We start from the raw sequence: 15599 nt of genomic DNA, 5'->3' as shown, positions 1-15599 counted from the left end.
AGAATATCATAAGAATAAAGTGTAGTCTGACTTTTGTGCCAGCTGACCATTAACACCTGTTCCATCACTTACAGTGTCCTAATAGCCTTCAAGACTTATTAAACCTACGATTTCACTCATCTCTTCCTGTCTGTTCCCTCATGCTGCACTGGGCACAGTAAGCCAACACCAGCACTATGATCACAAGCTATGCTGTTCCAAACCAGGGATGACATCACTCCCCCCCACCACCTCTCTTTCTCTCTCTCCCCATTTTCTCAAACAAAAGCAGAGTCCAAACCCAGGCCTGTAATTACAGGCCTAATCTGTACATTGCCAGGGGCAGAATAGAGCTCTGGTCTGGGGCTCTGCCAGCCTTGCAAACATGCGCTCCGGGTTTAGGCCACAGACACGGAGCTGCGGGGAGAAGTGGTCAGTGTGCCATGCCTCAGTAAAGGAGGGCTTGGTTTAATCAATCCGCTAAAGCCTCATCTCTCATCCAGAAGGGATACCTTGCTCCTGGCTAATGCTGGGATTTCCATGCTGTGGGTAAACAGCCACATTAGGCAGGCAGCCACTTCTTGGTGTGTGTTTAAATGTGGGCGCCCTTGTTTCTCTCAACACAGGGTTACATGTTTTCTGCAAATTGCCTGGATAGGTGTCTGGTGGAGTCGCAGCTATGTGGCGAGTGCAGATGCTTTGGCTCTGGCCTGGAGGTCAGTCTCCATGTGAATAAGGCTTTAACAATAGTTTAATCATAAACTGCACCATTTGAAATGTGAACACACTCTCTAATTCACTGTGGAATTTGTGATGGTTTTTCTCTTCTCACTCATTTTACAATAACTCCAAGGCAAACTCTGTATTCATCAAACAAAAACACTGCGTAGTTGGCACATGGTTTTATGATTCTGGCAGTTTGACGTCATGAGGATTGTTCGGTTCTGACAAGAATGGTTCAGATTTTCTCAGGTCGGCTGGGTATGTGCTGCTGATTGTGCATTTTTCAACTTTTCTGAGATTCAAAGATTTAAACACTCAAATAGAGACTCCCCCATCAATTAAAAGTATATCGCATATCCCTTTATTTCTCGGTTTAAGAATCATCAGATTTTTAAAAATAATCCTTTGAGTGTATCCTCACATAGAGGATCTCTTGCAGACATTAAATAACCTTAACTCAGGTGGATTGATTAGGTTAGGTTAATTTATGCCGTAAGTAAACATTCCAACAGTGCCATCAACATAAGCTGAAGCCATCACTGGCATTTTTTTGAGTACATGTCACCCTATTCTATGAAAGGTTGTGGTTGAGTCTAACTGTCTTTGGAACTAAATAGAATCCACAAACTGCAAACTCGCAGAAATGAAATGTGGCACACAGTGGCATGGTGGTCTGGGATCTTGTTCAAAAGGGGGGAAAATGAGGGGAAAAAAAACACAACAAAATGAATTCAATATTCAAACCCCTGGGTAATGTTTTGCTTTGTGTCCTGGGAAGTATATTCACATTTAATTATTATTTCTTAACCAAGAGTAGGTTCAGTTGAGTCAGATCCACTGTATGAGGGGTTCCTCCATGGTTAGCCACTCGGCAATGGACAGCACTGTGTTCCATCAATAGTTCCAAAATTCCGCTTCTTTTCCCAGATTTTCTATTCCCTGCCAGATCACACAATCTACTTTCAACCCTTGTACTCTTATGGAAAGCCATTGGAGACAGTGGTTGTAAGTGTATATGGTGGAGGAGGGTGTATATGCATAAGAGCATCCACAGCAAATTACAATTAATGCAAAAATGCACAACCCATACTATGTTTTATTATATGATGCATTATAAGGACAGTTCCTTAAGTGATGAAAATGCTGCATGGCATTAATTGTTTGGTTTTTTTCATATTTTATTTGTGGAAAGATCAGTTACCCAATGAAAATAGGGATTTTGTGTTCTGTGCCTCAGTAAATGACCAGTGAAAATATGGTGGTGCCAAAGCACACCGTTTCCATTGGATATGATCTCTGAAGCCCCCACAGCATTTCATAGTCAAAAAGCTTTTTCCTGTCTACCATTCACTGTTTTAATTTGTTTCATAAATCCTTGATTAACTCCAGTGCTTACTCTTACAGAGGTATTTGGCTCATGGAAGTGGCCATCATAACCACTGAACACCCCCTTCTCCGTCAAGTTTCTCACAAGATCGCACAGAGGCCTCGATGTTTATTGTTATTTTGCTCTTGAGGTTGAAGCTACAAGTCTCTGCCAGGAAATATGAATAAAACTCAGTGGAACTCATAAAATAACAAGGTTAAAGAGGTTTCCATGGAATTTAATGTGGAAGATTGCTTTGATATGAAGTGGAACTATTTTCATGGCTAATACTGTCGGCGTTTAATGGGAGTGGTAAATCAGACACCTTTTGCCCACTTTTCTCAGTGCAGCTGGATGGCTGTGGTGCAGCCACCTCTGTCTAGTCAGACAGGATTTGCAGCCCAATGCAACAGCACCCTGCTGATTATTTATGTGATTCATATAAGTAATACAAGAGCCCATATAAGACACAAACCCAGCCTAAAAGCTAGGCCAAGGGATTGTCAGACAAGCCAGTCAATCCTTTGCTTTCTTAGAGTACCACTTTTATTTAAAGGTCCAGTGAGAGATGTTCTGTTACATCACAACTGCTAAATAGCAGATTAAAGTCATTATTATTGGAATAGTAAAGCATAAACCCTATAACAGGTTGTAATTCATAATTTAATATTTTCTGACTTGATCCTTTTAAATAGATGCTGTAACATCCTTTACAATACTGGAAGACTATAACATTATACATCATGTACCTACCGAGTACGGCAGATATACTGCTGTACTACAACATAACCAAGTTTTACATAAACGAGAACACTGTAAAACACGATTCATCTTGAATTTCCCAATCAGCATACTGTATTAAATAGATGTCTCAAAACATACAAAACACAGACACGCGCACACACACACACACACACACACACACACACACACACACACACACAAAGATGCATAAACAATGAGAGATACCCAGGCACAGCTTTTGCCTGTTGTAATGAACCAAGTGCAAGACCGTAAAAGACGTTTTGTACTCGCGTACACAGAAAAAGATGAGCCTTCCAGTAAGCAGTGGTACTCACGCTTGCGCCTCCACGCATGATTTGAAAGATGCTCTCTCTTTTTCTTTGGCTCATGGCCACACCATCAGGGACAGAAAGGCCTACCTCCTGGAGCTCATCTTTCCAGACATTGCTAAATACTTGCACTATCTGCTCTCTCAGCCTGGTAAGCCAAGAACGTAGCTATCTCTGCACTTACATTGTTCTAAGTGCAAGGAATATTCACTTTGGGGAGAATTTGAGGCCTGAATAATTGACTGTGTGAGTGTGTGAGAAGCATGAACCACCAAGTGTGTATGTGGGTCTACATAGCTACATATGACAATGCATAGAGCAATGGGCGACGAGAACATGAAGACACGCGGTTTTACTTTGCAAAAATGAAGAAACGGAACCAATACATTCTCCGTAGATGAAGCTATTCATGCTTTATCCACGGCCTAACTTCATCAGAAAAAATGGCAACAACTTAAATCCAATTCTCAGTATTTTAGCGAAAACTAGTTCTTTGGAAGCACAGCATTCACCATCACTACTTGTTATAGTTCTCCCTCAAACATCCCAGTGCCCACATCTACTGTGTTTTGCTCTTCCTGTTCTCATCTAATTTGACAACTCTGGTCATGTCTGGAGGCTGCTTGCGCATTTATTCTTCTTTTCCTCCGTGGAAATCTTTTGTCATTTCTCAGTTGCTTTGGCATGTTCGCCCATCTCTAGTCCCTTAGCTGACTCAACCTCTGACAATAAGAAGAGCTAAAAACACAAAACCATCGTCTATCTGTCAGCAGTAACAAGATGTTCACGGAAAATTGACATAGCTTGTGAAGTAGCCCAGACAGACCTCAGCAGATCGCTTCTATTTTTTGTACTACCAAGTTTCACCACTCAGGGCGTACTTGTAATTGAAAGCCTTTGAGGTGCTTATTACAAGCTAACTGTGGAAGAACTTTGGGCTGCACCCTCATTCTTCTCCTTGATGTGCCTCTTTTATACTATCCCCTTGACAGTTCCAGGCCAAGTCCCCAAGTGTCGTCGTTTCAGTCCAGAAAACACCCTGCAAGGAATGACAGGAATTCTGCAGTCTTTTTCCCCGCTCTACGCTCTGAAAGGCCTTCGCACGGCCGGCCGGTCCATGGAATTTTTCTTTTGTTTTTGAACAGTGACCAACAATAACAACGTCTCATAAACAATGGGGTTTGTTGATTGGCGAGGGAGAAAGAGAGAGAGGAGAGAGTTGGGGGTGGGGGGGTGTTGAGTGTTATTGCGTTTGGCAGCTGCCGCGCTGGCAGGCTCTCCGCTGAGGGTTAGCGATGTGTTCTTTGTGGTAGTGCGGAGATATTATGTCAGTTCTTGGCTATGCAGCGGCTCTCGCGGGAGACAGGACCCTGCTTCCCCTCATAAGCCCTCTCATTTTTCCCCCTCTCTCTGTCATTCGGATACTTTTAGCAGACACAATACTGCGCAAAAGCCCCAAAGTACTTCAAATGGAACGCAGGAAAAAATATCCCAAAACTTTAGAGCGGTGTTTAAAACACACGCTTCTTTAGCAAACCACACTTTAAAGACATATAACGGCCTTCTGCGAGACTTTAGACAGCTATAGAAAATTGGACCCCACTTAATAGTAGCTCTGCCTAACAACAGTGCATCTCCACTCATGTAAATGGAGCAATTGTTCCGTTATTTTTAGTTCCATGACAGGAAGTTTGTAGTTAACATTAGGCACACACTACTTTAACTACTACAACTTTGTAAGTTAATAAAGAGAAGGCTTACGTTTAAAAATGAAAGAGATCTAGACGCAGTCATAAAATTGATCACAGTCACTCAATACGCATTTAACTTCTCTCACGCATATGCGCGTATATAAGCACATGCAGTGCGCATGCGCAGACACACCACACTTCTCCTAACATGAGCAGGGCCTTGGGCTGTACAGCACACAGGTGTGGGCGCAGTCCAGTTCCTATGACAACGGGACTTGCCTGGGGCAGCACTTCAACCCTCGTGTGCTTCTCTCAGGTTACAGATTTTGTTTCGCAACTTCTCTGTGCCAAAGGACCCTTCCAAGTCTTCCTGCCAATATAATACAAGAGATGTAATCAAGGTGAAGCAGAAGGAAAGCTAAAACTATTTCAAAATAAGCCTGAAGTTTACCTTTTACTGAGAAAAGCAAATATATATAATATTTATTTATTAATTGAAATTTCATTTAACCAGGTTTCACTTAAGATCTTATTGTTTACACGTGTGAGAAAGTTTAAAAGATAGCAAACCAGAATCAAAAGCACCTTTTCAGGCAGGCAAATATGTAACCTGTTATTTAAGAAGGACATTAATGAAAGAGAGCAATACCGAACCTGTGGTTCCCTCTGAGGCTCTTCAGTGGTATTAGTGATTGACGAAGGGGATGTATTAGGACTGATTCTGCATGCGTCCACCTGGCTCAGTAGTCCCAGAAATAATTCAAGGGCTGATTCTTAACTGCAAAATATCAATGTTTCAAATCTGTTAAAGCAAGTTCCTAAATGTGCACTAAAGTTGAGCACTGAAAGAAGAGGATGGAGTCGTTTCCACCAGAAAAGGTGGTGCCTGAACTTTAAATGGCAGAAACAAAAGTACAAGTGAAAGATGTTTATTTTCATTTTTTTTTTAAACAAAACACAAATCGCTTCACAAATCTCTGGCTGTACTTTACAGGGCATGCTGTTGAAAAGGCTTTTTGCTCCCCCTAGAGTCTATCTTGTACAATAACAAAGAACAGTGTGGTGATTTTACACACTAACTCGAGACTGGAATACATCACTTCACACCTTAAAATGCATCATAATAAATGGCATAATAATACGTATTTTAATTTGAAAGATGCAAACAATTAAATACTGGATGTAATTTTCATGTAAATCTTGTGCTTTGGTTTTTCTCGTTGGATTAACCTCTAGTTTGTTATGGTAGGCTCTGAGTTTACTTACTTTTGCCTTAGATTCTGTGAAATTCAAGGCTTGTTGTCTGAACATATATGTCTGTAGTGGTAATCAACATCTGGAGAAGGCTTTGTTTGCTCTCAGTCAGTTCATCTACAGCTCATCTACCGGACTTCACAAACTCATCTCAGTGTCTTCTCATATTATTTCAATCTTTCATCTCATACATCCACAAATCAAGCATCTGAAATGTGTTTCACAATTCCTGTCCACATATCCCATAGATCTCCTCGACACTATCATCATAGACGTCGCAATCTCAGCAATATCACTTACACCCAACGTTCGGCACCATCACAGATCATGGTGGCAGGAGGGCTCTGGAATTGCCAATCAGCTGTCCAGAAGGCTGACTTCCTCTCAGCACTGGCATCCCTCCACTCCCTACACTTCCTGGCTCTAACAGAAACATGGATCACCCCTGAGAACTCGGCGACTCCGGATGCCCTGTCCTCTGCCTTTTCATTTACCCATTCTCCGAGGTGTCTCAGCAGGGGTGGTGGCACAGGCTTACTATTGTCTCTAGAGTGGCATTTCACTCCACTTTCCTTCTCTACTTTATTCTTTCCATCTCTTTTGAATTTCATGCCATTACAGTGTCTTTCCCCACCAAACTTCTTATCATTGTCATCTACCGCCCTCCAGGTTCCCTAGATCACTTCATCCTCCTGAGTCAATTCCCCACTGAAGGAAATCCACTCATTCTCCTTGGAGACTTCAACCTTCTATCAGACAAGCTGCATTCCTCCTGCATCCTTCTGCTGTTGACAGCATTTGACCTCACCCTCAACCACTTTCCTTTGACTCACAAAGTGGACAATGTTCTAGACCTGATCTTCACCCATACCACCACAACATCGGACATTGCAGTCTCCCCCCTCCACCTCTCGGACCATCACTTTCTATCCTTCTCTCTCTCCCTTCCTTCTCTTTCCATCCAGTCCTCCCCAACGTGTTCTTCCTCCTTCCGTCACAATTTGCACTCCATAACTCCCTCTTCCCATACTTGTACTATTTTGTCCACCCTTCCTCACCCTGACTCTCTGTCTTCTCTCTCGTGGATACAGTTACTAATTCTTTCATTTCTACACTCTCCTCATCAATTAATCTTCTGTGCCCTCTCTTCTCTAAACCTGCAAATACTCACCACCTCACGCTTCGCTGCCACAGGAGAGAACTAAGGACTGCAGAGAGGTGGTGGAGGAAATCTCACCTAGATTCAGACCTCAGTTCATACCAGTCTCTCCTTTCCAAGTTCTCACTGGAAGTAACATCCGCAAAGTTATCCTACTGCAGAGAAAAATTCGAATCATCAGCATCCAAACCAGGCAAGCTCTTCATTATTTTTTCTTCTCTCCTTTAAGGACAGACAGTCTAATCAGGTGACATGGAGAGGATCCACATCCAAACCATGTAGACTCTCCACTGGTGTTCCACAAGGCTCAGTATTAGGCCCCCTTCTCTTCTCTTTGTATACTCATTCTCTTGGTGATGTAATATCTTCTCATGGTTTCTCCTACCACTGCTATGCTGATGACACTCAGCATGCTTGACTGACATCACATCATGGATGACAGCCCACCACTTGAAGCTCAACCCGAGTAAAAACAGTTTCCTTTGAGAACTCCCTGGTATCACCATCTGAAGCTGCTTGTAGTCTGGGCATAACTTTGGCCAACCAGTTGTCATTCTCAGCTCATTTCTAATCTAACCCGGTCTTGCAGATTCCTCCTTTGTAACATACGAAGGATTCGACCCTTTCTCTCGCAGGAAGCTACCCAAGTGCTCGTGCAGTCTCTTGTGACCTCAAAGCTAGACTACTGCAACTCGCTACTTGCTGGTCTTTGTCTAAGAGCCATCAAACCTCTACAACTTGTCCAGAATGCAGCAGCATGACTGGTCTTCAATCTTCTGATGTTCACACGTTACTCCACTGCTGCGCTCCCTTCATTGGCTCCCTGTAGCTGCACGCATCAGATTTAAAACCTTGATGCTTGCCTACAAATCCAAAAATGGACCAGCCTCTTCATACATGAGGTCAATGGTCAAAGTCCGATCTTTACCTCGAGTACTTCGAACCTCAAGTACGGCTTGGCTTGAAATACCTTGCTTCAGGTCTCATGGATGACAAGCATCGAGACTATTTTCTGTCCTGGCTCCAAGATGGTGGAATGAACTCCCGCTTCCTGTCCGGACAGCAGAGTCCCTTGCAGTCTTCAAACGCAGACTGAAGACCCATCTATTTGCAGAATATTTAAAGGACAACTGACCCTGCTCCCATATTGACTGACTAAATTAGTACTTATTGTAGGGTATTGTTTGTTTAACAAACTCTAGCACTTATTATTTATTACACTTATCATTGTTTAAGATATACCTTGTGTATTTGGCACTTCTAGGTATCAGCATTCATCCCTGTATTCTACAGCATTCTAGTTCATTGGTATGTTGGACTCTAACCTACTGTACTGTACTAGGATATATTCTATGAGTAAATGACAAAGCACTTTTTTAAGTCGCTCTGGATAAGAGCGTCTGCTAAATGCCATAAACGTAAATGTAAATCTTAGGTTACTAAATTTCACAATCCTGCTTTGTGTCCACTCTAACCCAACTAGGTACACTGCTATTTAGTCTTCATTGTAGGGCACATTTACTACATTTCACTCATAGGATAAAAGTAGCTGTCGAAGAATTACAACAGCACCATTTTCCCTGCTGTACCACACCTGCATCTCCTCCTTATACTCAAGTCCTGAAGGAGACAAACTAGGTGCCTTACACTACAGAAACAAGCAATGCACCAGGTCCCACAGCAAAAGGTTTATTTCACATGCACATGCATTTCATCACTCACTCAAGCAAGGAAAAAAGTGGCTGTAGAGCATTTTTGTTTGAGAGTCCAGCATGTACCTATACCACACATTTACAATAGCATATTCATTCTCATGAATCTCTTCTCTGGTCTGCTTTAATCACTGGAGTTGCATCATGACTTTGGTTTGAATGGATCTGACCATATCTTCATACCTAATTTAAAAAAAAAGAGACATTGTAAACAAAGAAACACTTGACCAAATGAATTATACGTGAATTTAACATTTACAGATATATTTAAACGCCACTGTTGGGCCCCTGAGCAAGGCCCTTAACCCTCAATTGCTCAAGGTGTACTCAGTCATAATTGTAAGTCGCTTCGGATAAAAGCGTCAGCTAAATGCCGTAAATGTAAATATTAGGTTCAAGCCCCACTACTGCCAAGTTAGCACTGTTGGAACCCTGAGGAAGATCCTTAACGCTCAAAATGTGTTTCAGAATTGTAACTCGTTTTGGATGAAAGCGTCAGCTAAATGCCGTATATGTACTTCTTTCTTATAAATGTTGCTTTGTCAGCTACTAGTTATTGATCCAGTTTTTGGATACAGGAACTCGGCAACCACAAGCAAGCAACTTAACATACCAACAGGCTGAACATCTGCTTGATTGATTCCAGCTCGATTAACTTTCTGGATTTGCTCTGCAAAGGTTTTAAGATTAGAAATGTGGGTTATCATTTACCATCTTAAGTGATACCCATTGTGGCGTAGACGCTAGGTTAAGCATAATAATTAGTTAACAAACCTAACCTAGCGATCTTGATGAAAACAACCAGGTTGGTGTTCCAATAGTAGCACAGTAGCTAGCCAATAAACAACTTTTTAATCGATTTTGTCTTCTACTGTAATATACTATTCTAGCTAGTGTTCTAGGTTAGCTAGCTAGGTTATGTGTAACGTAACTACATTAGCAGGCTAACTAGCTAGACAGCTAATGTATTAGCTATCGTTAGCGCTAAGATAAAGCAAAAACAACATGGAGTGTTAATCTATAAATGACTTACTGTATTCATCCGTATGAGTAAGAGGATGGAAATATATAGGATAAAAAGCTGCTACTACGGCAGCAAAGAAGCCTCCAAATATTAGCGTTATTCTCCCGTTACTAGACATATTTCCAGTTCTGTTGACACTTTCTACAGAAGGAAGCGAAGCTATTTGTTTCCGGGGTTATAGTTCATCTCATAAAACAAGTATCTAAATAAAGAAAAAACACATACAATATAACTCCGCAAAATTTTATAACACCCCAAACAAACGTGGAATAAACGCAAACATTACACTTTACATTATGTATTTTTTTCTTCAGATCTTCGGATATATTAACAAATGTCAAAGCTGACACTTGTGGAGCGTTTTACCCACAAAGCTTCGCCGGCGGCCGTTGCTGTGCCAGTTCCTGGGTCGACTGCTTCCTGTTAGCTAGCTTAGCTCCGCGCTTCTGTCACTCCTCACAATGGCATCCCCTAACACATACAGGCTTAGCTGCTCAATTGCGGGCCATGACTTGGACATCAGAGGCCTAGCAACTGCATTTTTCCCCGAAGGAGCATTTGTTTCTGTATCGCGGGACAGAACTGCCAAAGTCTGGGTCCCAGATTCAAGGTAACCGGCTAAGTAGCTAACAGCTAACCCAAGTGACTGTAACCAGCGGACTGGCCAAAATATACAGCCAGCAAGCTAAACTATCTAGCCAGCTAAGTAGCCAATTGTTAGTATTAAGTTAGTATTAAGTTAGCTGATGCGCTATAACATTAGCTGTTTCGAGTATCCCGCAGTGGCTAATCAATCTGTTGGTAACTGAAGCTGCATTTTAGACTAGGTTATATGTAGAGCAAAACATGTCTTTTGAGTCTTTCTTTGCGATTTCTCTTTTACTAGTGAAAATAGAGGCTACAAGGAGATGCAATGTATGACCGGCCATACGAACTTTGTTTCTTGTGTCTGCATCATCGCCCCCAATGAAACATACCCCCGTGGACTCATAGCGACCGGTGGCAACGACAACAACATCTGCGTTTTCTCAATGGACCGACCGGACCCTCTGTTCACTCTAAAAGGACACAAAAACACCGGTACTGTCATTCTGACTTACTGTCCTCTTACACGATGTGATTGTCATGTGAGACTGTCATGGCGAGAGTTTGGTTTGACATTTGGGGTGATTCCCCTGATACCGCAAGATAAAACTAAATATTAGGCATACCTAACCTAAAACTATTTGACAAATTATTCCAACTTTCACAGTGTGTGCACTCTCAGCTGGGAAGTTTGGGACATTATTGAGTGGATCATGGGACACCACAGCCAAAGTCTGGCTCAGTGACAAGTGTATGATGACTTTACAGGTAATTTTGCATTGGGATCAGAATGACAACTGATGTTACATGGGACTTGCTTTGTTCTGTTCCTTCAAATGATGGAAATGTCAATTACATCTAATGTCTACAGTGTATGTACATTTGTATAAAACACACATATATGTTTTTTGTTCATTTTTTATTTCACTGTAAGGGACACACAGCAGCTGTCTGGGCTGTAGTAATTTTGCCAGAGCAGGGTCTCATGCTCACAGGATCTGCTGACAAGACGATTAAGCTCTGGAAAGCTGGCCGCTGTGAAAAAACATATTCAGGTCAGTCTTGCATTTCTATTTTTATAAGAAGGCGTTTAATTGTGGCATGCTCACCGCTTATCTGGTACAGATACACAAAGTAGATTTAAAGTGTGGATCATTTTGACAGGTTACCACTAGAGCTCAATGTTGACACATCTCTGTTTGTGTTGCAGGTCATGAGGACTGTGTCAGAGGACTAGCAGTGGTGAACGATGTCGAGTTTTTCTCCTGCAGCAATGATGCCAGCATCAGACGATGGATGGTGACGGGCGAATGTGTTCAAGTGTACTACAGCCATACTAACTATATCTATAGTCTGGCTGTCTGCCCCAATGGACAAGGTTCAGATGGCAGTCTTCTCTTTTTTTGGTCAATGTAGGATTTGTAAAGTAAATTAAACAAACAAAGAAGAATGGAGTTTGATGATCATGGCTGTGTATGCTTTATAAGTAATTTTTACGCAATGGCAATGCAGCCTTGATGTCAAGACAATAGTATCACCTGGACTAGACACACTACAATGTTGCTATCAGACTTTGAGTAATTAATGAAAAAAGTCATATAACGAAGTATGGCTAGTTCCTTTTTATGTGGAAGTACTAATCTACTAATATCATAGGATGTATATAAAAGAGTGACAATTTTTTTCTCTCTCTCTCTCTCTCTCTCTCTCTCTTTCTCTCTCAGACTTCATAAGCACAGGAGAGGACAGGACAGTAAGGATCTGGAAGAAAGGGGAATGCACTCAGACCATTCGTCTGCCAGCCCAATCGGTTTGGTGCTGCTGTGTGCTGCCCAATGGAGATATCGCCATAGGGGCTAGGTACATGCCTCATCTGCTCTGTCAAAGTTAAATTAGTTCTTGTCTTTAAAAGAATGTTCAGGCATTCTTCAAACTAATCTCTATTGTATCCTTATCCATAGTGTATAGACATTATTTTAAATGCCTATGGAAGACTAAGCGCATTTTCTTAAATACAAGTGTACACAGAACCCATACCTGTACATCAGAAATACATTTTTAATGGAATGTAATCAATTACTATCTATTACTATATAGATAATATAGACTTGCAAAATATTGGTGACACGTAAATGCCAAGGCTTTGTGTATTGTCCACAGCGATGGCATTATCCGTGTTTTTACTGAGAGCGAGGAGCGTGTAGCAAGTGCTCAGGACCTGAAGGCATTTGAAGATGAGCTCTCCAAGGCCACCATTGACCCAAAGACTGGAGACCTTGGAGACATCAAGATTGAGGATTTACCTGGCAGGGAACACTTAAATGAGCCAGGTAAACAGGACTTGTTATAAAGCTGTTATTGTAATCCTTATTTGATTGGTCTCATTTGTAACTGTCATGAGCCAAGAAATGACTCAAAAGTATTTCAACAGTACAGTAACTTAGAATGTGTGTAGGGAATCGAGATGGACAAACCCGACTCATAAAAGAAAACACTAACGTGGAGGCCTACCAGTGGAGCATGAGTGAAAGCCGCTGGATGAAGATTGGAGATGTGGTGGGAGGGTCTTCCCAGCAGAACTCAAAGAGAGTAATGTTTGAGGGCAAGGTAAGAAGTCAAACATCAGTAGGACTCCTCATAGGTTATTAGATGGTCTATGCATTCTTGAAAGAATTCAGAATATAGCTAATCATTACCTGTTTGATCGATTCTGAAGCAAGATTCTGGGGGTAAATCTGTTTTCTTGTTCACATTAAAGGCTAATATGTCAGAAAATTTCAAAATAAAGTGTGAAACTGAGCAAGAATCTTTTCCAAGGCTAGATTTCTTTTACCTTTCAGGAGTACGATTTTGTGTTTACCATTGATGTGAATGAGGGCGGGCCCTCCTTGAAGCTGCCCTATAACTTGAATGATGACCCTTGGCTGGCGGCGCACAACTTTCTGCAAAGGAACGACCTAAATCCCATGTTCCTTGACCAGGTTGCTAACTTCATCATCGAAAACACCAAGGGCCACACCCTGGGGCCAGCACCAGCTACTGCAGTAGACCCCTTCACAGGCAAGCCCTCTGGCGTTTTTTCCGCACTCACAATGTTACTGCTCAGAGTGGCCAATGCGACTTCAGTGTTAAAGTTCACACGGGCTGTTAGGTCTTCAAATGGTACCTGTTAGCATGTGTATGTATAAGCTTAGGTTGTATCTGAGCATACTACAACTTTCCCCTGTGGTTCAGGTTCAGGTCGTTATATCCCTGGGATGGGGGGAGGAACAGAAGGCTTTGGTGCAGACCCCTTCACCGGTAAGCCTGTTTGCAGCCATCATAGTCTCTGTTCCATTTAGATGCAGAAGAGTGTAGTTAAGTGTTTATATGTTTTTGCAGGTGCTGGGCGATACATACCTGGAGCAGGCTCTCCTGGCTCTGCCACCTCAGGTGCAGCCGACCCCTTCACAGGTAGAATAACATTCCACGCCGCATATGCAAACCTCCTCATACATGGGATGCTCATACCTCTTGTGCCTCCTCAGGTGGTAGTGCCTACTCTCTTGCTGTTCTCCAGAAAGCTGCCACAAATATTTACTTCCCCAAAACGGACGGAGTTATGTTTGAACAGGCCAATGCAACTCAGATCCTTGGTAAGTCCGACACCCAAAAGTAAGGCATAATTAGCTAAATAGCTTGTAAAGTATCTGAGTTATCCATATCATTTATATACTAAATAAACTTTGTGAAATTTGTTCCAAAGTCAGCACATTTTATTAGGTTTACCAGTTATAGCCATAAAATTTAAATCATTATGCTTGGCTTACTAAAGCATTTGTTTAAACCTAATTTTCTAAACGAACTAACCACTCTTTGTTTCCAATCAACATGTGCATTAGCAAAGCTACGGGAGCTAAATGGCAATGCTCCTCAGGATCACAGGCTGAGTGAGGTGGCATTGGACAGTCTGGAGAAGCTTCTGCTCAATGTCTCAGACCCTAAGAGCCCAGATCAGCCCACAGCAGAGCAGATCAGCATCCTCTGGAGGACCAGCCACTGGCCTGAGGGTATGGCTCACATTTGCATTTGTTCAGTTCATGATGGTTCATAACAATAACATGCATCACAGCTACAGCAGTGATTGCCATGCAACACTGGTGGGATACTGAGTTATGATGTAACCACTCCACAGACATTGTCTTCCCTGTACTGGACATCCTGCGCCTGGCCGTGCGCCACCCGGAGATTAACGCCCAGCTCTGTGGAGGCACGGAGGGCTCCAGTCTCTGCAACCACCTGCTGGGCCTCATGTCGCCACAGGGCCGGCCGGCCAACCAAATGCTGGCTCTGCGCACCTTCTGCAACTGCTTCGCTGGCTCCCGAGGCCGCACCCTCCTCCTGGGCCAGCGTGAGGCCGTGCTCTCACGGGCTGCCGACCTCCGTGCTGTCTGCAACAAGAACATCCACGTCGCATTGGCCACTCTGGTGCTCAACTATGCAGGCATGCTGCATGGGCAGCCGTCCGAGCTGGAAGCCAAGGCCCAGTGCCTGTCGGTCGCCAGCAGTGCGCTGGAGGTAGTGCAGGACAAAGAGGCTGTTTTCAGGCTGCTGGTAGCCCTGGGGACTACAGTGGCTGGAGATAGCACGGCCAAAGACCTTGCACGCTCGTTGGGCGTCGCTTCACAGATCACAAAGTATGCCAGCGTGTCAGATCCAGCTAAAGTGGGGGAATGCTGTCGGCTGGTGCTGGATGAACTGCAGTGATGTCACAGAGGGCTTGTGTGATGTCACAGACGGCCCTCATGCTCCTCTGACTACTTATATTGTTCTGTCCTGGTGGCACCACCCAACACTTCCCAATCCATAGTTTCTATTTAACTTGGCCTGTTTACTGAATGACTGCATGAATAAAATTATTGATGTAAAAAAAATGTTTCCTAAAGCAGGGTCATGTGTATTATCATGTTTGTTATATCTACCTGGATTAATAAAGAAAAAAACAAAATGAGGTCAGTATCAACAAAAGCTGACTAAAAGATCAAGTTACTACA

The 15599-nt window shown here is 42.7% G+C and overlaps 2 protein-coding genes across 3 annotated transcripts; one reads left to right on the top strand and one right to left on the bottom strand.

Annotated features, from left to right (window-relative positions):
- Positions 1-8918: 8918 nt before the first annotated feature.
- smim20 (small integral membrane protein 20) lies at positions 8919-10145 on the bottom strand. Its single transcript, XM_027003797.2, has 3 exons — positions 9991-10145; positions 9571-9627; positions 8919-9140 (listed from the first exon to the last, which is right to left on the bottom strand). The coding sequence occupies exons 1-3, from the start codon at positions 10097-10099 to the stop codon at positions 9100-9102; spliced, it is 207 nt and encodes a 68-aa protein (XP_026859598.2). The 5' UTR covers positions 10100-10145; the 3' UTR covers positions 8919-9099.
- Positions 10146-10356: 211 nt separating this feature from the next.
- Positions 10357-15557, top strand: plaa (phospholipase A2-activating protein). 2 transcript variants are annotated; one of them, XM_027003796.2, is made up of 14 exons: positions 10357-10591; positions 10868-11061; positions 11234-11334; positions 11501-11621; positions 11777-11944; positions 12291-12426; positions 12727-12896; positions 13022-13173; positions 13407-13626; positions 13801-13866; positions 13948-13998; positions 14094-14201; positions 14448-14615; positions 14741-15557. In XM_027003796.2, the coding sequence occupies exons 1-14, from the start codon at positions 10443-10445 to the stop codon at positions 15310-15312; spliced, it is 2376 nt and encodes a 791-aa protein (XP_026859597.2). In that variant the 5' UTR covers positions 10357-10442; the 3' UTR covers positions 15313-15557. The 2 variants fall into 2 exon arrangements, with proteins under 2 accessions (XP_026859597.2, XP_026859596.2); XM_027003795.2 differs by having other exon boundaries at positions 13948-14019.
- The last annotated feature ends 42 nt before the right edge of the window (positions 15558-15599 follow it).

The sequence above is a fragment of the Electrophorus electricus genome, chromosome 19, assembly GCF_013358815.1.
Source record: "Electrophorus electricus isolate fEleEle1 chromosome 19, fEleEle1.pri, whole genome shotgun sequence".
NCBI classification, from domain to species: Eukaryota; Metazoa; Chordata; class Actinopteri; order Gymnotiformes; family Gymnotidae; genus Electrophorus; species Electrophorus electricus.
This window is presented reverse-complemented; position numbering and strand designations above follow the sequence as displayed.